This window comes from Struthio camelus, chromosome 3 (assembly GCF_040807025.1).
Source record: "Struthio camelus isolate bStrCam1 chromosome 3, bStrCam1.hap1, whole genome shotgun sequence".
NCBI classification, from domain to species: Eukaryota; Metazoa; Chordata; class Aves; order Struthioniformes; family Struthionidae; genus Struthio; species Struthio camelus.
The window spans coordinates 139187290-139211744 of record NC_090944.1 but is presented as its reverse complement, the minus strand read 5'-3'; the positions used below and the strand labels follow the sequence as shown (position 1 = coordinate 139211744).

General features: G+C 48.2%; 2 protein-coding genes across 4 annotated transcripts in view; one reads left to right on the top strand and one right to left on the bottom strand.

Moving 5' to 3' along the window:
- The first annotated feature begins 12593 nt into the window (after positions 1-12593).
- On the top strand, positions 12594-16536 carry LOC138066621 (vinculin-like). Its single transcript, XM_068936520.1, has 4 exons — positions 12594-12672; positions 13963-14135; positions 14495-14612; positions 16330-16536. Exons 1-4 carry the CDS (start codon positions 12616-12618, stop codon positions 16534-16536), a joined length of 555 nt encoding a protein of 184 aa, XP_068792621.1. The 5' UTR covers positions 12594-12615.
- A 4974-nt stretch (positions 16537-21510) lies between these two features.
- ZC3H6 (zinc finger CCCH-type containing 6) overlaps positions 21511-24455 on the bottom strand; it is a 40395-nt gene continuing 37450 nt past the window's right edge. For all 3 annotated transcript variants that reach the window (XM_009686838.2, XM_009686839.2, XM_068940459.1), the window contains one exon: positions 21511-23931. In XM_009686838.2, coding sequence (XP_009685133.1) covers positions 22430-23931 — 1502 coding nt within the window. In that variant the 3' untranslated portion in view covers positions 21511-22429. The remainder of the gene's footprint in view (positions 23932-24455) is intronic.

The following is a 24455-nucleotide window of genomic DNA, read 5'->3' as shown; positions in this document are numbered from 1 at the left end:
TCCTCCTCCGCGTCGCGCCGGGGGCGGGGCGCCCTGTTGCATGCTGCAGGTTGCAGGCTGCAGGTTGCAGGCTGCAGGCTTCCTGCCCGCCACCAGCCCCGAGAGCTCCTGCACAACAGCCACGCAAAGGGCAGGGAAGAGAAGGTTGCTGGGGTTTCCCCTTCAATTCTCCAGCATTTTGGCAGCAGCGGCACTACCGCCATCCAAGTTCATGCAACAGCACGGCAGTAAAGCAATAAGGATGCCTAGGGACTCCGACAGCCCTTCTCTCTTTTGCAACTTCTTTTTTACGAAGCATCCTGATGCCTGTGTTCACAGCTGAAGTAAATGGTCTTTTGCACCTTTGCAACAGGGGGAAAACTGTGCAAGAGTAAAAAAAAACCCTCAATCACAAATATGAAAACTGTATGATCCAAGGGATTTATCTCTTGCCTGGTAAAATTCTAGCTATGGAGAAGATTGAGGAAATAAGCAGACTTATTCAGTAGACTTACAGTTTCAATACCTGAATGCAAGGGTTTTGTAAAATCAGAGCGGATCTAACCTTAGGCCCTATGACTAATGGCAGGAGGCATCAGAAGGTTTCAGGGAAGAGCTCCCATTCAAAGTAAGCAGCCTTAACTATAAACTCCCTTTTAGCAGCTAAAAACACAGCTTCTGTAAGAAAAAGTTACTTATCCCAACCCAAAGTTCCGGCTTTTGGCAAATCTAGTTCTCCTTCTACTCTACCAGCTTCAATGAAACTAGTTCAACTTTGAAATTGGAGGCAGAGCTGAAGTTTAGGTTTCTTCCGGCCCTAGGCACTTCATTATTCTCAGTTCCAAAAACGATAACCCTAGGTATATGGAAAGCAATCATGCTGCCCTACCCTGGCTTTTCAGCTTCTTTAGGTATTTGCTTCATTGTTGGAAGAAAATCATTTCTGCCTTAACTGAAATCTGTGTTTGGTCCTTTAAAGGAATTAACCTGTACCCCTGTTCTTCTCTTTGGACATACTGAACTTCTCATGCGCTAGGTCCCAGCCTTCCGGAAACCCCTCTTAAACGCATTCTTTAAAATTTCACAAAGCTTTATACACAGATTTAAGGTATTATTAAAGACAAAGCTTGAACAAGAGGTATAGGATGGGATCTACAATTAGGGCATCATTTATCAGAGCAACAGGGCAGTCCGAGGTGTCGCAGACACCTGACCCACCAGCGCAAGGGGAAGATCAGCCTTGCAAGCTGGCTATTAGAGCAAATCCTGAAGCCCCCAGCATTGTTGGGATTTTTAGCTTGAACTTCTAGAAATGCCGAGACAGCCTGGCATATGGCACGGAAACAGACTGTTCTAGCCTGGGACTGAGATATTTCGTCTCTTTGTCAGGTTTCTTCTGCTTTTTTGCTGCCAAGTGCTCTTGCCCTTGGAAAACGCACAAGATCGCAGCAGCGACTTACCAGGCCGGAGCTGCGCTCCCACCATTAACTCGAGCCGGTCTGAAGCAAACCCACTGCCAAAGATTATGCAAGTGCAGAAGCTGATTTTTGTTGTTTGTTTGTTTAAACCAATTTCTAGATTTTGACTGTAAGTTGTATAGATGTCTAGATTTTGACTGTAAGAGGGGCATTAGCTTTTTTTCCCCCATGTTCCAGCAACAGCAGCTCCTGCAAAGCATCCGACCTCCTAAAGCACCTGGGCAGGGCTGAGATGGAGGGTGGTGCTTTTTGTTCATGGCTGAAGCAGTGCAAGAATTTGGGGGGAGAGCAAGGACAACTCTCTCACTGGGGCTCCGAGGAGTACCGTTGCACTTCGATGCGTACGTCCATGCGGTTGGAGCAATGCTGAGAAAGGGGGAAGAGGTGTGGGAAGTCACGTAGACTCAGTGGAAAGGAGCTTCCAGGGACACCGGCTCTGGCCTACAAACCGCCAAGCAAAAGCCGCACGAGTAACCTGGCTTCGCCCCGGTGCTCTCCCGGCGCCTCGGCCCCGCAGAGCGTCCCGCACGCAAACGCCGGCGGTGCGGGGCGCAGACCCTGCTGGGGAGCTGGCTGGGCTGGAGGACGCAGTGTCACCGCTGGCGGTTTAAGGGCAGCTCCCAGCTCCAGCCCTTAAGAAACAGCAGAAAGGGTCAGTTGTAGGGAGATTTTTGGCTCTTTCCCCACCCATTTCCCTGGCCTCCAGCTCAAGGGAGGGGAGAGGGCTAGGCTGCGACAGGCCCGAGCCTCCCTCCTCCTCGCGCCCCAGCACCAGGCCGGCCCCAGCCTGGCAGGGCGAAGGAAGGGGGTCTGGCTGCGAGGGACCCGCAGCCGCCTCCCCGGCCCAGCTGCCCCTACAGGGGGCGGACACCCCCAAGCTCCTCGGGGGAGGCCACCCGGCCCTGGCGGGGGCTCGGGCTCAGCCTCAGGCCGGGTCTGGCGGCGCCGTTAGGACGGAGCCCTCCACCCGCGCCAACGGCAGCTGGGCGGGGCCGGGCCACTCGCCCCAACGGCCGCGCCGTCGTCAGCGCCCTGCGACCGCCGGGGCGGGCGTCCCCATGGCAACCGCGGAGCCACCGCCGCCGTCGTCAGCGCCCTGCGACCGCCGGGGCGGGCGTCCCCATGGCAACCGCGGAGCCACCGCCGCCGCCGTCAGCGCCCTGCGACCGCCGGGGCGGGCGTCCCCATGGCAACCGCGGAGCCGCCGCTGCCGCCGCTCGCCCCAACGGCCGCGCGCGCGCCCACCCGCCCGCCCGCAGGGCCCCGGCGGCTTCTTTAAACAAAACCCCCCCGGAGCCGCGGTAGCGCCAGGGAGCCGGGCGGAGGAATGGGGTGCCCGGTGTCAGACCTGGGGACAGCCCCAGGTGGTGAGAGGGGCCCGCAGGTCCCGGCCGGAGCCCTGGCTAGCCTGAAAGAGCCCCGAGGAGGAGGAGAGGGCCTCGAGGCGGCGCAGAGGAGCCGCAGAGGAAGCAAAGCTGCCCCTCGTGGGCCCGCAGCTGCCCCACGGGTGCCAGGAGCCCCCGCGAGGGCCCTGGGACGCGCTCGGAGAGCCAAAGGGAAGGGCTCCGGGGGCAACAAGACGCCCCGCGAGCACCTCGGCGCCTTGGGGAGAGACGGGCGCGCGAGACGGAAGCGCCCGTCCTGCGCAGACCCCCTGGCAGAGCCGGGTGGACGGGGGTGTAATGGCCCCCGCGCAGTCCCAGCTGTGCGGTAGACGCCTGTTTTCCAGCTTCGTTTTTCAAAGCATCCACAATAGCGATTGAGTTAATGGTAACTAATACATAATTAATGGTGACATTCACCCCTGCGGGTTTGCGGAGGTGCATCCCTGCCCAGGAGCAGTTTACAGGTGTACAGTTCCCTATTCCTTATTAACAAACACCTCTCTTGGCATCCTTTCGAGCCGTGCCGGGAGCCGGGCCAGCTCCGAGTGTGCGTGGACACCTCTGCGTCCCCTGTGAGGCCAGGGACCAGCTGACAGCTGGTTGCTATGAGATAACGTCATCATCACTGCAGGGTCTCCCTGCTGCAAACACACCTTGATCCCATCCCGAGCGCTTGTTTGCATCTCTGTGATCAACGCAGGTTTTGATGGAAGCACTATTTGCACCCAGGTAAAGAAGTGCTTCTTCTGCTACCCTGCACTCTGGGCTCGTTTTAACACCAGTGCAGGACAGGCAGAAGACGAGAGCTGATGAGGCTGGTAAGAAATCAACCTGCCTGCGTCGCGAGCGCCTCGCTGACCTCAGGCGCCAGAAGGATGCGTTCACAAAGAGCTCCACTTACAGAGGGCTGGAATGCTGTCGACAATTAACACACTGTCTGATGAGCAGCAAAGCTACACACAGCCTTGTTTTCTGCAGGTTTGGGCCACGCTGAACTCTCTGATGGTCTTTCAAGTGCAAGGTCTTATTTGCGGCTTTTCCTCCAGCTGGGGCGTACCGAATTTCTTGGATTCGCTGGGGTCCAATAGTGTGTTTGTGAGCGAATTTGAAAGGCGCTCTGAAGGAACGTAACATCTTTAGGTGTGCCACACCTTTGGACAGTGGGACAGTGTTTGCCACACTGGCTGACAGTGCGATTGCACAGCTAATAGAGAAGACACTTATTTATTCCTATTGAAAAGGATGGCCAGGATCTGTATAAAGAAGCAGTCAAGCATGGGCTTTTGCCAGCTCTCCATCCCGGCTCTCCTACTCTGAGATAGGCTCAGCCATCCTGACTGGACTCCAAGATCCGTTGTACGGATGGAAGTGGTTTGTATGTGGCAGCGCAGGGTTGTCTGTGGGGGCCAGTGTGAAATGCATGCTGGGGTCATAGGGGAGGTGGGGATTGTCACAGATAGCAGAGCTGGTTGTAGAGGTGTGGATATAAACTCATGATTTTAGGATGCCTGGGCTCGAGGGCATAGCCGTGCCTTGGGCACTTAGTGAAGCAGAAAGACACTTTGCGGGCAGGACTGCAGAGCTGGTGGATCCATGCTGGGGAAGCTGGGGCAAGTTTGCTGCTGGGGTAAATGCTGGTCACTGACCTCATTGCAGGATTGGAAGAAACTAAATCCAGTAGCATTTCCAGTATTCTTGGGGTGTTTAAGGCCAGAAACTGCTGTCCAAATCCAAGGTTGCTGTTAAAACTGATTGCTGTTACAATGCAAAGGATCCCAAATAATCCCAGGGTTTATTTCCCATTTCCAGGCAAGACACGATGGAGCCTTTTTATCTTTATGACCTTGTGACTATAACAGCAAACAAAACTGTTGAAAGGATCCTTTGCCCCATGGCTGCGCAGCTCTGTCATCTAATCATAGCCCTAGAATGGGAAGACGGGATTCGTCAGGCCTTTCCCGATTTAGGGGAGAATGCAGAAAAATTAGCCAAAGCCACTGAAGAATTCGCTTCTGTTGCAAGAAGGTAATTTTGCTAGGTGTCTCTTGAGCAGATTTGGGGGCTAGGGAGGAGAAGAAAGGGAGGGCAAGGAAACGGTGGGCTGGGAGGCATTTGGAGAGCGTGGAGCCTGTCTCTCCTGTGCTCCCTGTTTGCACCCTGCTGAAGAGGTGGGAACATGGCTGGAGAGTAAAATGATGAAGAGGAAGGGATGGGGGGAGGGGGTGGAAGAAAGAGCTGGGCCGAGACACACCTCCCAGGAGAGACAGCTGGTGAACTGTGCAGGCTGGGGAATAGGATTAGGAAAGGAGAAAGACATGGGCCAAAGCAGGGCTATGTTTAAGTGCTTGGCGGGGACATGGCATAGAGGAACTCAGGCCCCCTGTGTTGGTGTCTCTTTGCTGCCAGAAATCAGCCGTGCATTCCCCTGGCTGCCTGTCTGACCTTGATCCCCCAACCAGGGCTGATTAGAGGGGTGACACTCTCCCAGTGCCACCAGTGGCTTTGCTAATTCCCAGGAGGAGCCCAGCTAAGGGGTCCAAACATTTGGTGTCCTGCCACCTGTTCAGCTCCCTTTGTTCTTCGCAGCCTTCTTGCACCTTGTCTGACCTACGTGCCATCCTGTCCTCCATGTTGCTTCCCTCCCTGCTCTTCACAGCTCTTCCTGTCATCTCTCATACATTTAAGCACAGCTTGTCCTAGGTCAGCCCTCTGGGCGAGACAACTGTGCTGTACCAACCCTGTGAAAAAATGCCCTTCCTTCCTCAGTGCCTGATGGTGCTGACCCCCACTGCTTTGCAATACCCCCTTTCCCAGGCGGTGAGTGCCCGACAGTCCCACTGGCCAGCTAAGAAGGGCCCCAAGGAGAGCAGAGCGTGCAGGTTCTGCAGCTCCCATTGCAAGTCTGTAACCCACCTGCCTTTAACTTTCTTCTCAATGGGCAAGACTAGCTTCAAGCTCTCACTGCAGGGTGCTTTCCACTCTCAAGGCATGCCTAGACCTTACTGACCACATAGTTTAGTTATGGGGAACTAAAGGGCACAGCTTACTTACAGATCCAAAGGATTTTTAAATATTGTTAGTTTGATTGATCTGATAGTTTTAGCAGCCTAAGCAAAATACAACAGCCACTTATTACTAGTCCCATTACAAGAATACTAGCATTAGTAATCCAAATCACCCAATTTCTATTAAGAACCATTAGTGACACACTAAAATCAATAGATACAAGTACCTGCCTCTTTTCTCCCATGTGAACTTTTCATTCTTCCCAGCATCCATGCACCGAGGTTGAGGGTCCTTCTTCCTCAAATGGGAGGGTACAGTGAGTTGTCAGCATCTAAATTCTTCACTAGAAGTACAGTGTTGCTGGAGGGGGTGGTTTATTCCTCCTCAGTCTTGGGACTGCGCAGAGTTATTTTTATATGATTTGATTTGCTTATTTGCTACCACTTCCTTCTTGACTGGCTCACAAACTTAATTAAACAACGATGCCTTAAATCTATTAGTCTTCCTCCATGTATGAGCTGATTTCTTTTCAAGAAAAACCTCACAATTGCACAGAGTAAGCAAAACCTGAAAAAGCAATATTTGATCTAAACACACCTTAAAGTAATAGTCATCCAATTTAGTGAACGTTTCAGTAAATTGAAACGTTTCCAATTGGGAAATTGGAGCCCAAAATCACAGGTTAGGCCATGATCACTAGGCAATGACCAGACAAGGCCTGGCATGGCTAATGATTGTGACAGAGCCTGAGTCCTCTCACTAGCATTTGGCAAGGCCAGACTGGCTGGGCCATAGGGCTATAGGCTCCGCCTTGGACCCACATCGAATGCACAGCAGGTTGACACCAGGGCTGGCCATCACCGGCTGAGCGTCCTTGCCCTTTCTGCCCAAGGGTGGTATCACAGGATGGTGAAGAGCTGAGACCAGCGGCTTTTGTTCCAGGCTGGCTGAGGAGTCCAACGATGATGTGTTCAAGGAGGAGATGTGTCCTGCGGCTGAGTCTCTCATCCTGGCAGGGAGGTGCATACTGCTGGCAGCCCACAAGCTCCATGTACAGCCAGACATCCCTAGCCACAGGGAGGAGTTGGCTGTGTCAGCAAAAAGGGTCTTAACAGACACAGCAAAGGTAATGCAAGAGGAGAGCAGCAGTGGAAGAGGTTGGGCTGGGATGCAGCAGCAGGCAAAGGTGCAGCTGTGGGATGGACAAGAGCTCCCCTGTATCAGGACATGGGAGTTTGGGAAAAGCTCCAGGTGGAGCAATCATTGTTTCTTCCCCATGTGTTCACTAGGGCAGGTCTGCTGGGCAAAACCCTCCTCTTCTCTTCCTATAATCGCCGCAGTGTCATCCACTTGGCTGCTTGTCCAGCCATGGCCAGGCCATAGCGTGTCTTCGCAACAATGGCATTTACAATATGCTGGGCTGTATTAGCAAGAATTCCCTCCCCTAGCAGGCCGAGGGAAGCAATTCTTCCCTTCTGTTCACGCTTGTATGACCTTATCTGGATGCTGTGAGCAGTTTGGGGCCCTCCCAGTACAAGACAGACATTGACGATCTGAAGTGAGTTCATCAGAGGCCACCAAGATAGCTGGGGCTGGAGCACCTGGTGTAGGAGGAGAGGGAGCTAGGCACATTCAGCTTGGGGAAGGTAAGGCAATAGAGGGCTCTAGCTGCTGTCTGCAATTACCTAGTGGGGGGGGGGGGGGTTGTAAAGAAGATGGAGCCAGACTCTTCTTGGAGGTGCCCAGCTCACTTCACTGGCTCGGGGAGTCCTAGTGTGCAGCAACAGGCACACCTTTAAGCTGTGCCGCACTGTTTTGAGACCTGTTTTCAATCAGGTTACACAAGGCAGTGCTTTGTGATGGGGCTGTTTACGGAGAGCGCTGTACAAGGGAAGAAAAAGGGAACAGTGATGTTTGACCCCTAGTCACTCCGACACTTTTTTCTGCTGTGCTGTTTAGATCCTTCAGATCGAAGATGCTGCCAAGACAAGGAGGATAATTCAGGCTGCCAATTGGCTTTTGGAGTGCCTAAGCATGCTGCAGGGTGCAGAGGACATGCCAGCATTGCTGGCTGCTTTCCGGGCTTTTTCCGAGGCCTTGCTTCTGCTGAATAATCTGACAGCAAGACGCCTTCAGGAGCTCAGAGATTCTCCTCGACTGAAGAGTCTGGCCCAGACTTTGCAACTCCTTCAAAGGTGTGTCCCTTTGCTCCATACAGCCAACTACAGCAATCTTAAACACTCTTGTGAACAGCAAGTAAGTCTCTCCAAAGACTACGCTTTCCAGCTAATGGAGAGGACCATCAGAGAGCTTACCTCCCTGCTCATTGAAGACATGGGCAGCAAGGAGCTACAGGACACAAATGGAATCTTCTCTCAGCGTGTGAGCAGGCTGCTGGCTCTCCTGTCTTGCCCAGACTCAATGCACCTCTCCAAGAGTGAGTTCAGTACTCATGTGGAAATAGTAGTTTTCTACTGCATACTTCTAGCAGACTCATCCAGGCCAGATATGAAGCTAGATCTGGTAAAACATTGCTGGGCTCTCCTACAGCTGAGGAAGAACATCTGTAGCCATGTAAGCCAGCAGGAGGGATGGCCAGGGCAAAGCTGGGGAGAAAGCAGCCTGGAAGAGGAATGTCACACCATGAGAAAGGAGATGGAGAATCTCGACCAGACAGTGCTCACAGCTACTCTGTGCCAAATCCTCGACACCTTCTTGGAGGCTAAAGAGCTCCTGAGGCAGCTAGTTGAAGATGCCCTTAGCCTCACTGGTACAGCGTGTTTCCCAGCAGGACACGGAGGATTTTTAAAGATGCTTCAGCCCCTCACTGTCGCCTTCTTCACACATGCCCAGCAAATGCTCAGAGTGGCAGACTTTGTTGTGGCCAGATGCATCAAAACCCAAACCGCTAGAGAAATCAGAGACTGTGTGGAGTATTTAAGGAGGCTCCTTGCCAGTCTCCCTCCACTGCTCACAGAAATGAGCAGAAATATAGCCCAGATTAGCGCTGCTGAGCAACTGCAGTCCTTGCACCAAGCGTGGGCAGGAACGACAGAAAGCCTCCTGCTGTGTTTTGAGGAGACGGTCGGCATGCATGAATTCCTCAAGGTGTCTATCCAGGAAATGGCCAAGCACAGGGAATGGTGTGAAAAAGCCTTGGAAAGTCAGGACCCTCAACGGTTTTCTTGGCATGCGACTAACCTCACCAAGTGGGCTCAATGGGAAGTTGAAGCTACTACCAGATACGTGGACAGAGCCACAGACCCCATTTTCAGGAATGGCTTGCTGGTTTGGGTTGAGCAATTGGGAAGCTGCATTGTTGAGCTGAAAACAGTCATAGCCCTTTGTCCAGAGAGACTCTCCTGCCTCCAAACTAGGCATGTCTTTCTAAAGACAGCAAAGTGCCTGATGGATACGTCTCACCATGTCCAAGATGGGCTGGATGGGTCGAACCACCCAGATATCCTCAGCCCTCTCCGGGAACAAGTGCGAAGCACTGAGGTTGCAAAGGAGCTTGAGCTCAGCCCATCATATGCTGGGCTAACAAACATTACTGATGAGACTGCATTGCAAGAAGACTTCTTAGGTCGTCCGTCTCCAAGAGCAAGTAACTTACACCCAGATGTTGTTCCAAGGAAAGCAGATATACACCCTGTCGTTACTGCACTCCTGGCAGCAACAAGAGCCCATGATATGGCAGCTGTCAATGCTGCTTGCTCCACTTTGCTTGAACTCTCCAACTGCTGTATTGATGCATCAAAGGAAGCTTTGGCTGTGGCTGAGTCTCCTCTCATGGAGACACTAGGGCAGTACCAGAATATCATATTATTGACGCCATGTGTTATTAGCTTGGCTAGGGAAACAACCTCAAGGCAGTTTCACGGTCCAGGCAGACTTCTCCACATGGCACTCTCACTCTCAGAAATGATCTGTGAGACCAAAGAGTGCCTGGCAGCCATGGCAGGCTCTTGGTATAGTCTGTCCCAGCAAGTCTTTCGCTTTATCTTGTCTGCTGACTTTCTGAGCAGCAAACAAGCTTTGCATGAGACTATGCTGGCTTTAGAAGGAATTGTTCAGTTAGCAGGTGACATTGCAAGCATGGCCTGCAATAATGGAAATGTTGTCCCTAGTGTCTGGGAGAGCTTTCTACAGGTCCAAGTCAAATTTTCGCATGCTCAGATGAACACCAAAGTGTTGCTTGAGAAAGCAGTGTCCTTTGAGGGCTCCCACAGGGTGGGAGAGGCCAGCCTGGAGCTGCACTGTGTCCTGTGGGCTGTCAGCATGCATGTGCTGCTGAGTGTTGTGGATCAGTTCATAGGCAGGGATGTCCTGTTCTTGAGGGAGCTGAGAAATGCCATGAAGCACAAGCTTTGCTTGCGGAGCATCTTGGCTGCTGTGTCTGAGAACTCCCTGAGGCTGCAGGAGGCTGCCCGGCTCTCTTACTTGTCCTGCCCTGAAGACTGTGGTCGCAGTGAAATCCTAGTGCTCAGGGAGGAGATAAGGGTGCTAATGGAGGCATTGCTGGATGCCTCCAATACCCTGTCGGTCTCTCCGCTGTCTCCTGCCAGCTTGTACATTCGCTTTGAGCTCCTGCAGAGAGAGTTGGCCCTCAGAGCCAAGGCACTATTGCTCCACTTGGAGAAGGCCAATATTGAACACCTACAGGTAATCCGAGACGTCATTGGGCCAGCCCTGTCCCCTGTCTCCCAAGATGACAGAGAGAGGAGCAAACAGGCCTTTGAAGAGAAGGCAGGTCAACTAATGGCCAATGTTCAGCGGGTCAAAAGCACCCTCCAAGATGTTCTGGAGGCCACTGCTCAACCGGAGTTGCAGGTGAACCTGCTCTCTGTTGCAGACCATCTCCTAGTCCTCACGTCTGATGCAGTGGGCTGTGCCAGGCAGATCTTTCAAAGCCAACAGGACAAAGAGCATCTCCACCTAGAGATCATTATCTGGGACTGGTCAGCAAAAGCACATTATCTGGTGGCGCAGCTTCAGGCTGTTCAGGGCATCAATGGACGCATCCTGGAGCTTGTGAGATGGTGCTTACAGAACATGGGGGAACAATGCCCTCCAAGGCAATGCAACCGCATAGCCAAGCTTTTCCCAGCCCGAGAATTTGGTGCTCCAAGACACGCTGAGTTAGCAGAAACTCACCCAAGCAAGAGTGGACAGGCAAGTGGAGCTGCCAGGGATACATGTGAAAGGGTACAGTACCTTTTTTCCCCATCAGCTCTTGCTACAGGATGATGATCGGGGCTGTCAGTCAGTCCTGTTACCCATGCTGTGTGGTGGTGAGACCAGCCAGCCAATGTACCTCCCTTCCATCCCATGCATCCCTGGACCCAAAGCTGGTCCTCACTATAAACCTGATTCGATACCTGAGTTTACTGTGGGTGGATGAGCACAAGTGAACTAAACCAAGTCTAAGCTACCAGCATATAAACAGTGCCCAAAACTTGGGAATCCACAAGGAACGTACTTACCTTTTTGAAAACAAGGGTCCTTGCAATTTGCAGTGAGGCATGTAATGACAGCTGCTGTGCAGTGCTGAGCCCCTTCCCTGGGAGCAGCAGACCGTCCTGCTTCCCTTGATGTCTCTGTCTGTTTCGAGCACTTAATGGCTGGAGAAGGAGAGAGAGCAGAACACCTGGGTCCCCAACACTGAAGGGGACAGATTCCTGGCCTTCAGCATGAAGGGGCAGGTTTCTCTGGAGGCAGCAAGGAGTTGGGAAGGAGATGCAGTTGTTATTTCCGTGCAAAGAAGGACTAGTTTAGTGGTGAAACTCCAGTACCACTAGGCACTGGCACAGGAACTCTGGGTTATGCTGCTGGGTACCCAGTCACTGTAATCACCTCTGGGCCACGGCCATAAAAATTACCATAGTCCAGCAGGAGTGACGGGTTTGCCAAGGTGCCTAGATCCCACCAGGCTCCAACAGCCCTAGTACCTCACAGCCATGGAGTTACAGGATAACCGAGGTTGGCAACAACCTCTGGAGGTCCGTAGTCTAAACCCCTGCCCAAAGCAGGGCCAACTTCAAAGTTAGATCTAACATCTAGGCCAGATCAGGTTGCTCAGTGCCCCATGCAGCCAAGTTCTGGATATATGATCTGACAGGGACCTCAGGCTCTCTCTGAAACACAGTTTTTGAGGCATAGGGGGCTGTACTGCTCGCTGTCCCCTAAAATCCTACCTGCTCAGCTCTTCACCTCCCCAACCTTCCCCAACCCTTTGGGGATACCAGCAGTTCCACCCTCACAGTGATTGCTGTCAGTTGTCAGGAGCTGCCAAAACCTTTGGCAACATGATCCAAAGCACCCAGCAGAATGGTTTAGAGCATGTGATTGCAGTTCTCAAGTATGGGTGCTGCCAGCTCACATGACAGCAATTGCCTGGGTGGGGGGTGTTTGTAGCTAGCTCCAGGATACAATGAAGAGGGGTATTCGAATTTAATAGTCCTGCTGTGGGTGGAGGCAGAGGAGAGTAAGGCTACTTGGGAAGGCAGAGCAGTCCCAGCAAGGTGGCAGTTAGCCGTCCCATTTTCTCTACTCACCAAAATCTGCTTCGGGAACATGTTGGCAGAGAGATCTCAGCATTGATGCATCTGCACATTGCAGACTTTGAATCTGTAGGGTTACTGTCTTAGCAGCTACGGAATGGTCCTCCCAGTGTCTCCCCTGCCTGCAGGCCCGAGCAGCCCAAGGAAGAAGACCGTGACTCATGGCAGGGTGGCCCCAGCTGGCTGTTCCAGCTCACCAAGGACATGGCAGCGAGGATGTTTCACATGACACAGTTCCTGAGGAAGAAAGGCCCAATCACGGTATGGTTTATTTCATCCCTGCACCCCAGCACTTTCATAGATATAAAGAAAATAATTTTCCTCATAAGGGTGGTTAAACCCAGTGACAGGGGCCCAGAGCGGCTATGGGATCTCCATCCTTGTAGATATTCAAACCTGACTGGACATGGCCCTGTGCAACTTAACAGTGATGACCCTGCTTTGAGCAGGGCCTTGGACCAGAGACCTCCAGAGGTCCCTGTCCACCTGAACCCTGCTGTGATTTGACTGCAAACCTTGATGGGTTTGCTTAGGCAGTCGTGCTCCAGCCACGGCTCTGCATGCAAGCCAGAACTGACTTTGCCAGGCAGTAGATGGAAATAAAACACTTTGAAGCAACTTGGGCATTTAGGTTTGCCAGCTGGATGCGACAACTGGGTTGTACATTGGGTTGTACGTTTTTCCCTTGCCTTTATTATGACCTGAGATAAAGCTGCTACCTGTGCTCCAAGGAAAAGAAGCCTTAAAATCTCCATAGTTGAATGTCAATAGCACACTCTTCTCTAAGTTGCCTTAAAAGTCCAATGAACCCAAAGGGAATTGCTTCTTCACACAGTACCAGTGGGGTGGGCATTTCCTGGGAGGGCATTCAGCAGTGTACCAGAAAGGACACTGCCTTCTGCCTGCAAGCACCTTCCTTTCTGCTGTGGGACTGCCCAGTGCCAGCTAAAACACCCTGCGTTATCCTGCTGTTGTAAGAGCAGTGCTGGGTGCGTTTGTGCAAAGCAGTGGGAATTACTTCTCCCTGAAAGGAGAAGCAAGCCTGCTGTCTAACCCTTTCCTCGTCTCATGATATACCTGGGCTTTCTGGACACTTCCTCTGTCTTACTGTTTGGGGCCTAGCTCATCAGGTGAAATTTGAGTTTAACCCTTTCGAAATAGGCTGAAAGTGATGGAAGCTGCAAGGGGATCACTCGTGCTTAAAGCTGCTGTTTCTCTTGTAGTTTCTGGTCCTCCTTTGCAGGTCGATGTGGTCTTTTTGCTTAGTTATTAACATTCCCATCATCAGTTTTTGGTTCTGAGCTGTGCCCCAGGAGGAGCTCCCACAGGGCTGTGGGCCAGCAGGGCTAGAAGCGTCCTCAGCCAGGCTGGTGTACCACTTTGGGCAAGAGCTACAGACCGTCCTGGGCAAAGTAAATCGGCTGTGCTAAACCAGCCTCTGATTTCTCTTGCAGGCTGGAGTTTTTTTCTGTCCATCCTGCAAGAAAGATGACTGTACAAAGATCTTTTTTTTCTCCTTCTCTCCCCAAACACATTTCTATTTTATTTTAGACCAAGGACCAGTTCATTGCCTGTGCAAGGCAAATTGCTTCCGATGGGCAGGTGTTTGCTAAATTTGGCCGCATCATTGCAAAGAACTGCCTCGACAAGAGATGCTCCGCAGAGTTGCTGTGTGCCACAGAGCAGTCCCACACCATCAGCAGCCAGCTCGGCATCGTGGCCAGGTGAGTGGCTGGGGAAAAGGACCATCCTTCCCAAGGCCAGTGGCCTTACAAGAAGGCTTCCCTTCTCAGGAGACCACCTGATGGATGGTGGTCTCCAGAGCTCCTTGTTGCATCTGGCTGTAACCATTAGGGATCAGTTACAATTCAGGAGGCTCTCTCTCCTCTCCGTGTTGCCATAAATAGCCCTTTCCTTCCCTGGTTTGCCTGTCTCTACTTCCCCTATGCTCTACAGCTGGAAACCTGCTGATAGTGTGGGAGATACCTCTTTTGGCTTCAGAGCAACTGGCAAGTACCTGGCCACATGGGGGAGGCACAAAGTGTGATGCTCTTCCAGTAAAATACTTTAAAATGTCTTTAAGGGTAAAAGCAGTCACTGCAGAGAGCAAGTCGTCTTCTGAGCTGCTTGTGAGCAACGCGCAGAACCTAATTCAAGCAGTTTTGCATGTTCTGAAGGCAGCTGAGGCAGCATGTGTCAAAGTAAGTAATGGCCATCACATCAAGTAAGTTTTGCAAGGTGAGTCCACTCTATGGGAGATCCTTCAGCCAAGTCTGTTTATGGGGTGGTAGGAGCCAGCCATTGTGGGACCTCTGAACTCCAGCTGGGGATACTGTTTGTGATCTTAAGTTTCTGGGAGCTCAAACTGGCAGATGCAGTTTCCCAGGGAGGTGATATTACTCTGTTAGAGCTGATCTGCTCAACCAAAGCTCATCATTTTCCCACTCAGCTGTCACGGTAAAGATTCTTACTGTGATGTTTCTGTTTTATGCCTTTCAGTCTTGTTTTCAAAGCCCACTATGCATCTTTTCAAACACTGCTCTGTCACTATTACCAGCTCTGGGCTCCGGCTGGTTCATTTCCTATTCCGTTTTTAGATAGGAGGGCAGCATCTCATTGGAGACCTTTATTTGGAAATAGTCCATTTCAGTCTTAGTCTTTATGTTGTCTCAGCTGAGCTTTGATCAAAACTCGTGAGAGCTTCTGTAGCAGCTGCCAATGATGGCAGACAGATCTAACTGTAAATAGTTTGTGAGAGCAGACTTTATCTAAAAGCACTCAGAAAACAAACACAAATACAGCCAGGATCGGCACTGATACAGTTTTTCATCATGTGCCTTTATCTCCTATACAACCCTATAATTTTTGCTGAGCTCCAGCATGTTTTTTTGAAAGACACCCAATTTTGATTAGAACCCTATTTGATGGCTAATCAGGCATGAGCATGGAAAAGCTCTTCCTATGGTTAATAGTCTCTATTGTTTAAATTAAACATGCTATTTATACCCATTTTTGACTTTGCTGATGGCAGCTTCAAGTAACTAGCCATTCTTTTGTCTTGGTTGTCTAGATTACAGAGTCCTTTATGACCAGACTTTTTCCCTTTGGAAATTCATGGGCCTACTTATCAATGAACTAACTGCATTGCATTCCTTTTGTCTCGTTATAAGTTTTTTTTTTTTTTTTTTGCCCCGGACCTTAAGTGAACTCTTTTTGCCCTTCTAGGTGTCTAGCCCTTCTTTCCAACTTATTTTTTGAGAGAGGAAACACCAGTGCTGGTTGTAGGATCCTACCACAGCTAAAGAGAGAGGTACTGTCACCTCTCAGATTAACAGCCAGATTAACAGCCAGATTAACAATCTGATGTCACAGCACTGTGTGTTTTCTGTGAGTTTAACATTCAGCTGATGGTCAGTCATCTTCTGTAAGTCCTTTTGGGGAACTTTTTGGTAATTTCCTGCCTTAAAACACATGAATTTTTAACTGGTTATACCAGAACAGGCTTGTTTCACTCCATCCAGCTTTGTGAATGGTTTAGCCTGCCCTACAGCTGGCCTGGCTGCTCTGCCTGCCATCTTCCCGAGAAATCTTTTCCCAAGAGTAATTTTATTTTCTTCATGTTAATTAGCTAAGCAGACATGGAACTCTCTTGGAGAGCCAATCACTGAGGAACTGTACCACAAAACATTGAATGATCCCTGTTAACAATGGGGTTTGGGACCCTTTAGCACTAAAATCTGCCAGTTTAGGGCCAGTCTGATTTTGCACAGCTTGCCGTCCTGGAGGTCACATTGGTCTCACACACATTGATACATTCAGACTTTTGGATCATTTGAGGTATTTTAAACTATACAAAGATATTTTTTAAACCTACAACAATACATTAAAGCATGCAAGTATTTTGTTTCCTTCTGATAGGGTTTGCAACAGCCTCCGCCTGACTCTGAAGAGGCAAAAGTAGCTGCTTTTTGCATTGAATGGAGAAAAAACCTGTTGCGGCATAGAGCCAAGGAATCTTTAAACTCAGACAGGGATGAATTAGGCCTCCGCAAGACTCAAGCAAGGCCTGAACCCACCCTTGCAGCTATGGTTCAAGAACATCACCAGGCATCCAAAAGCTGTTAAAGGAGCTACAATTATGGACCGCTACCCCCAAGAACAGGAGGGGACTTCCGCTAGAGATTAACTGCACTGCTAATTTGCCTCAGTAGAAAGGTGGCCTGTGCTGCACTTCCCCCAGCTTCTCTTCTACTAGAACTGCTCTTACTGGAGGACTGAGAGTGCAAGGTCGTGCACGCTAGCAGAGGAATAAAATGATACCACACAGTAGTGTATTTCCTAAGAGGCCTTGCATCCAGATGGCGTATGAAGTTGAGTAGTAAGACATTTTTTTGAGTAGAAGTTGAGTAGTAAGACATTAAGACTTTGTTGACTGAGTCAACAAAGGACACAGGACTTGGGGAAGGGCCATTGGAGGAGCTGTAAGACCCAGCAAAAGGGAAAAGAGAGGGTTCCCTCTTCAGTAAAATATCAGCATTCACTGATCTTCATTATCTGTCATGGTGGTCGTTGGGGGCTGTAATGAAGAGGGTCAAACCCTCTTGGATCAAGGGCCACCAACAGGGGCTACATGGGAATCAGATTCTTAGTATTCATGTAATGCAAGCACCTTTGCAGGTGTGAGCCAGCCTGGGGGCAAATCACACGTCCTCTCTGGATACACAAGGCAGTGCTCACCATTCAGCAGGACTGCCACGGTCAGAGCTTTCAGCCATTGCAGAAAATAAGCTGCCAGAAGCCCAGGCTAGAGCATTGCGTGAAAGGATGCTTTGAAACACTGGGCACAGCTTTTGGGGGCGATCACGTGAAAGGAATATGGGCATTAGGCGCTTACCTTGCTGAGGATAAGAAAAATGCAGGCAGTTCTGTACTGGCTATATTAAAAATGTCCTGGGCAGTTCTGTACAAAAGGCAGGGACCAGGTGGCAGATAGAAAAGTGCTGATGTTTCTGGGTGTAGACCAAGAAAAGCAAGGATAATTCTGTATTAGAAATCTACTGTAAGTCTCATAGGGATAGTAGAGGTTTTCTGAACAACAACATGCTAAGTAGAGCTGCTGGTAGAGACAATGTGCTAAGAGACACAGCGGGATAAGAGATGTGCTTACTTACACAACATCAGCGAACAGCTTGGCGCCAGTACAGTGCCAGAGAAAGACAGCACCAAAGTAGCTGCATGGCAAACTGGTGCTGGCAGAAGGGTGGGGGGGATCTTAAGAGATGCTAGCAATGTCCCACACAATCAGTGTCACTTGGGCAGGTTTCTGACACAAGTTAACAGCCCACTTTCAAACCTAACACCTGCAGAAAGAGGCCTGCATCCTTGGACTTCTGCAGTTGAGATGGTTTAGGGAATCTCAGGAATGTTTTCAGCATGTTAAGTCAAAGGTCTTGCGCTGAAAACATGACTAGGAAGAAAACAGCTTAGTTAAAATCAGAAACTTAACTTATCTCAAAACCTTAAGGGAAACTGAATAGGTTTTTAAGGGGCACCCTGTCTGGGACAAGCAGCTGGATCTTCTCCCTTCTTCTTGTGAAGGTGACAGCAGCGAGGAAGGATGTCCTCAGAGGAAGATGTTAAACCCACCAGTTTCAAAGAGTGCCTCAAAAAGGCTGCAAGTACTAAGTTCAGATCCAGTGGGGCACTTAGTACCTTCCTGGCACTGGGGATGAGTAAGGAGCAATTTGACTGCCTAAAAGAATTTAAGTACAGTAAGGTGAGAAAAGAGCTAAGTTCCAACTGGAAGATGATGCACAGACATTTGCTTGAACTGCACTGGTAGACCTGGTTCCTTCAGCTCAGACAGGACATTTGAATTAATGGGGGCAGGCACCAGCAGTGGGCAAACACTGAGCTAAAAACCTAGCCTACTTAGCCAAATACATATTTAATGCCACCCTTCCTATTACTAGTGAAGAATTCCCATACTGGGAGGCAGAGGGAGAGCAGTAGAGGAGGCTGGAGGAAAGGATCTGGGGATCCTATAAATGATCATATTGCGGGTCTCCTGTACAAGATGGCCTTCAACAGTGGTGCTGTTAGAGGCTGAAGGTGAGCTGCAGAACTCTGGAGTTGAGGGGGATTTGTAGCAACCATGCTTTTTCCTTCGAAGGGCAGCAATCTTAAGCGTGCAGCACAGGAAACACAGCCAGACATGAATAATTCTGCAGAAGAGCCAGTGCAAAGGGCCTAAGTGGGGCTCAAAGGCGAATATGAATTCAAAGGGTAACATGGATGAAGAGGTTCCAAAAAAGACTGGAGGAAAGAACTGAATGAAAAGAACGACTAAGAGATAGGGTCTCTGACTTTTGAAATGGAATAGGAGTCTAGTTAAATATTCTCTGCCTTGCAAGAGAAAGGATTCATATCAGAGTCTTTTCATGGCAGAAAAATATTAGAACAGGTTACCTAGAGAGCCTAGAAATCTCTGTAAGAATATTTTGAAGCATAAGGCAGCAAACACCAGGTGCTGATCTAGGAATACTCACTCCTGATGCCCAGAGAACAGACAAGACCAGAGATGATAATCTTAGCCCGCGTTCCACTTAAAAACTTTCACATCTCTAGGGCTAGCAAGAGTGGGGAACCTTGGTGTCTCACCGGCTGTCCCCAAATCAGCAGATCCCACAGCTTACACAGAAATGAGACTTTTCTCCTGAGAACCCTCTTAGCTCCGGGCTTTTAGGACACGAGGCCAGAGTAAAACATGCAATGCTGATGATCACCCACCTTACAATTATGGGCTTCTGGAGAATCCAGGATGAACAATACTGGCTGCTCCTGTTCCTGCTCTTCACACCCTTGTTTCACAACTTCAGCGACGTGAGTTTCGAGTACTGGAAGGAAGCGCTGCTCCGTGCCAGCATACCGCACCTACAGAAGAAACAAGTCTCCCCCACGAAAGACAAAACATTCCATATGGCAGATTGGAGTTGACTTGCTTGGTGGCTGGAGTCTGCTCAAGCTGATATCAGCAGGGCAGGACTGGCCACACACACATCTTCCTGTCTCCACCCCCCAGGCTCAGACACCCCCCCAACTCCTTCCCCCTTGACTGATCAGGTCGTTCAGTACTTGCAGCATAGCAATGAATCACCTCCACCTTTCCATGAGAGAGCAGCAGCAGCTGGTGCACCAGAGCAGCCTTAGACCAGGAGAAGGATTCAGCAGTGAACCAGGGAGCCCAGATGGATGGAGGAGCCGTGCTGTGGCCCACAGTTGCTCGCGCTGTCGTTGAGGACACCCATGGGAAACTGCTGGCCAGGCAAGGCTGGATCTCGGGAGAAGGCAGGAGGTGGTTACACTTGGAAACAACAGACTGCAAGGTCAAGCTGGCCCCTTTCAAATTGCATTTTCTCCTTACCTTGTCCATCATCTTTTCCAAAAAAAAGTTCTACACTGTATTAAAGATACTAACATGGGAGTGGCTCTCCAAGATTAGAAACTATGGCTTTGGGTCTGCCTACCAGAACACATCCCATTTTGATCTGCAACTCCAAAGCTGGTCTGTTATTTTTAGGTGAATGACTGCGTGCTTCGTAAAGATTCCCTGCTTAAATGTCACTACTGCAAACGGTGAAGAATCTTTCACTTAAAAAAGCTGCTTCAGTGGTGAAATACATCACTAAACACTGCATCCTACTTCTGGTTTGAACAGCAAGTGTCAGTTATTTGCCCTTGCTGCGCTTAACTCAGTACATGGAAGAACTATTGCAGTTTTTCCCTGTGTCGATATTTACAGTGTCTGGTTAACATCTTTCGTAAGGCAAACCATTTAAGATCCTTCAATTACCTTGACTATGAGGCATGTCATTTTGCCCTTGGTATCAGAGTTTTTCCTTTCACTCTTCTTTTTCAATACCTTTCAAAAAATGGAGAGTCCATTTCCTTGCTAGTGTCCTCACTGCCCTATTGAGGTCATAACTTCAGATCAGAATTACTGGTCCTGTAAGTGTGGTCTAATGCTTTCCATATCTAAATGTGAAAACTTACATTTGGCTTCGTGCATTTGGCTATTCAGGCAATACAGACCTGTTGCTTTTTCTTTTTGTTCGCCTATATATCCACGTGCTATTTCCCTTTTTCCCTGCTATCTTGGTTTCTTGATAAAATCCTTAAAAAGCCAAACTTAATTCTTGACTTGACGACTTCAAACTGATCATGTAGGATTAGTATATTACTCCAAAACAGCAACCATGTTTCACATCTGTTATCTAGTTTTTAATTATTTTGAATGAGTGCTATTCAAAATATCCTAAAACTAATGCAATGTATAATCTGAGAAATTAGGAAGACAAACAGAAATAATTATTGCCTTCAGCAATGTCTCCTTTGCCACATTTTACAGCAGTAGAATTTATCCGATTCCCTCAGCTCTCCCAAGTTCTGCTCAGCAATGCAAGACGCTTGCCTTCCTGTCTGGATTACTGCTTGTCTCACAGGCACAAGAGACCAAACCAAAGAATCTGGGATAAACATGCTGTCCCAGCTGGAAGCACTACCTGGGCCAAAGAAACAGAAGAGAAATAGGGAGAGGTCCACCAAGGAAGAAACTTAACGGAAAGGAACATTCCAATTGGGCAGGAGGCAGATGACAATTGAGCAGAATGAAATTCTGCAAATTTTTATTTTAAATGTAGCTAGTTAGGTATAACTACAGTTCCTATATATAGTAAAGCAAGCCAGAAGGCAAAACCAGAATGGCTTTGTGGACAGTTGTGCTCTGGGCGTGCAACATCTTCAAAAATTAAAGCGCATGCATGACATTTCTCATAATGACGTTAATTATAATAAGAGAACAGTGATGGCTCTCTCCAAATCAGAAGTCTGATTGTGAAACCACTCGCCAAGCTAACTCCTTTTAAGCTAAACTTGTGTTGAATCCCAAAACACACTACAACCTGATTGCCAACTGGTATTAGCAGCCAGCTGACTGTACTAAAATATGTTCCAAGCACCTTTATCTATGCTTCAGACACCCCCTACTGCTGTTTCCCCAGGCCTAGGGAACTAGCTGTAGACATGTCAACATCACAGTCATTACCAGACGTTAACTGTACCCTTTTTAATTTTTTGTTAAAAATGTCATAAAGACACAATGAATACAAGTACTGCAGTTACATCAATACAAAAAAAGCAATACAAATTAAGCAGCTGAATACAAAAATACATTGAAATACATGAACACCACAATGTAACTTATAGCACTAATCAGAATTGTGTATGCGTGAAAAAATTAAATAAAAACCTTTTTTGTATTAGACAACTTAGGTATTCTCCACTTTAACAGTAACTTTCTTCTAGTTATGTACTTCACAATTTCTTCTATATACAGTATAGAATAAAATACTTTTAAAAGATATGACATTTGTACTCCTCAATATGTGATATAGGTATCTTTTACACTAAGAATATTGACTGCATGAATAAAAACCAATGTCTTACATCAACTGATCTGAAAAGGAGGATCAACATTTTCCTTTTAAATCATTTCTGTATATTTCAGTTAGTAGGTTTGGCTTGATGCATCAGACAATCCTTGTCAAACAGTGTCTCTCACAGTAATGTACATAATATTGCTTGTGTCTATACAATCATACAAATGTGGCAATCATATCTAAATGTTGTTTATGAAAGAGACAGCTCACACATATACAGGTCTTCAGACTTTCTTAATGACTTATTTACAATGAAAGTGCTTTTATCAGCTCTAACACGATACATGTTTTTTCTACATGTCAATTATTAGTCTCCCTGAAATTGGAAAAGTATTATATAGAAAATACCACAGCTTTGCAAACACTATAGCATACTGTATAACTGCATGTGGTTCTGAGATTAGCAGCTGAAAAGTGTTGATAATTATAATTTAAAAATAAATAAAGCAAAGAGGTAAACCAGTTACAAAACAGCAGAAAACTGCAATATTCACAACAGTAAAAAGACTTAAAATCAATTGCTAACAAAATGGTGAAGCAGTTGGATCAAAAGTCTTGAAAACATCTTTTAATGACTTATCATCTGATTCCCCGTTTGGATCATTATCCTGTGTTTGATTTACCTGTCCAGGCTGTCTAACCTGCCTTGGATCACTGTACTGTGGTCTGATTAATCCCGATAAAGCTTGGATAGGAAGATTATGCACCGCAGGTGCAGTGCTGGAGTGTTTAGCCTGAGATTTACCAGTGCTATTTGCTTTATCTGAAGCGGCTTCTGCTGATCCTTCGGTATTCTTTTCCGCGTTAGAGGCAGCCTTCTGCAGCAATGAATCTTCTGAGAGACTGGGCTCATTTTTACCAGAATTTTTCAAAATACTTTTTTTCTGGTTCTCTCCATTCTCCCCTGGATTAACTGGAGTTGTGTCCAATGATGAGCTGTGATCTCTTGGATCATACAAACTAATACCGCTAAGAATCGATCCTGGAGTTCCCAGTCTGACACCACTTGATGATAACTTGGGTGCATATGGAGGCAGAGCATCTGGGTCAGCTTTAGAAGTCACAGCTTCTGAGGACTGTGATGAACTGGCAGCAGATCTGGTGAGGCGGGGGTCAAACTTTGAAGGGTGTGAATCCTTTGCGAGTCCATGATGTGCGTCTGTACTAGACAGTCTGTGAAGTCTGGGATCAACATTTTTTTGTAAGCGAGGGTCTCCTAATTTGCTTGAGCTACTGGCATGCGAGTCTGCAGGCTGATCCAAATAGCCACTCCTGCCCGTTAAGTTATTTTTTGCCTTTGCAGCTAGTCTTGGGTCAGCTGGCATTGCATTTGGATGGGGATCATTTTTTAAATTCCGCAGTTTATTAAGTCTCTGGTCAGCAATGAGTGGAGGAAGAGGTAAATTAATTGAAGAGACTGGGTCAGGTTTAGGCAAAGGTATTGGGAGCAAGTCTTCGGGAGCCCATACAATGTGTTTAGCAAAGTTTGGTTTCATCAGGGTAACATCCATTTTAATGTGGCTGAACTGCCTCAGCTGAGATCGAGGATCCCTTAATGTGACACCAGGTAAAGGTTCCAATGGTATTAGGAAGGCTCGCTCTCTCAGTTCTCTTTCTGAATCCTCTTCGTCATCATCCATCCCTTTTTGCTTGACTTTAACGCCAGTGTGCGCATGATGTAAATCTAGCTTTGCTCCCCCAAGAGACGAGCTGGCATGGCCACCTTCACTAACCTTTAACATCCTGGGATCTCGCGCAAGCCGTGGGTCCAAGGATGCAGATTCTGAAGGCTTTCTGGGGTTTGACCTTGGAGAGGCCCTAAGTCTTGGGTCAGCAGCCTGGGGTCCTGAGCCTTTTTCTTTTGCCAGCCTCGGGTCAGTAGGAATACCAAGCATGTGCTGCTCTGTGGAATGTTGTTGCCGACTCCTAAAATTTTCGCTTTGTTTCTTTAAGGTTTTTAGTATTGATTTAACACTGCTCCCCTCTTCCTCTTCACTACTGGAGTACCAGTTTACATTGTCATCTAAAAAAAAAAAAATATATATATATATATATATATATAAAACATATATATTCCAGCAAATGATCACTGGGAAATGAGACAAAACATGTGTTGATATCAAAGGGTAACTTCTCAATACAATAGAACAGAGGTCTAGTATTAAGTCATAGTTCACCGCATTATAACAACTTGGATCTAAAATGAAAAAAAAATCAGTTTGAATGAAGAACTGAAATAACAAAAAATCCTGTATTCAGTTGAGATACTCCAAAACTCTACTGAATTCTCTCCATGTATATCTCTCAATACTAATCTGGGAAAATAACATACTTTCAAACAATTATTTCTACCTATATTAGTAAAAAAAAAAAAAACAATCCCAAAACAAAAACAAAAGCCCAAACATTTAAAATCTGCGTCGCAATGAAAGTGACCTTCCTGGCTGTATAGGCAGAGGAAAAGTAAGATGGAACCTTATAGTTGTCTTAAAAAATGGATAAATTACAAATGCTGAATTGCTGCTTCATTACAGTCCACATCACAAG

Bases quoted from the DNA above. Each gene is read 5' to 3' on its own strand.
- LOC138066621 (XM_068936520.1), top strand. From the start codon at position 12,616: ATGGCAGCGAGGATGTTTCACATGACACAGTTCCTGAGGAAGAAAGGC. The intron at 12,673-13,962 runs GTATGGTTTATT...ATTTTATTTTAG, and splicing joins GGAAGAAAGGCCCAATCACG to ACCAAGGACCAGTTCATTGC. The intron at 14,136-14,494 runs GTGAGTGGCTGG...AATGTCTTTAAG, and splicing joins CAGCTCGGCATCGTGGCCAG to GGTAAAAGCAGTCACTGCAG.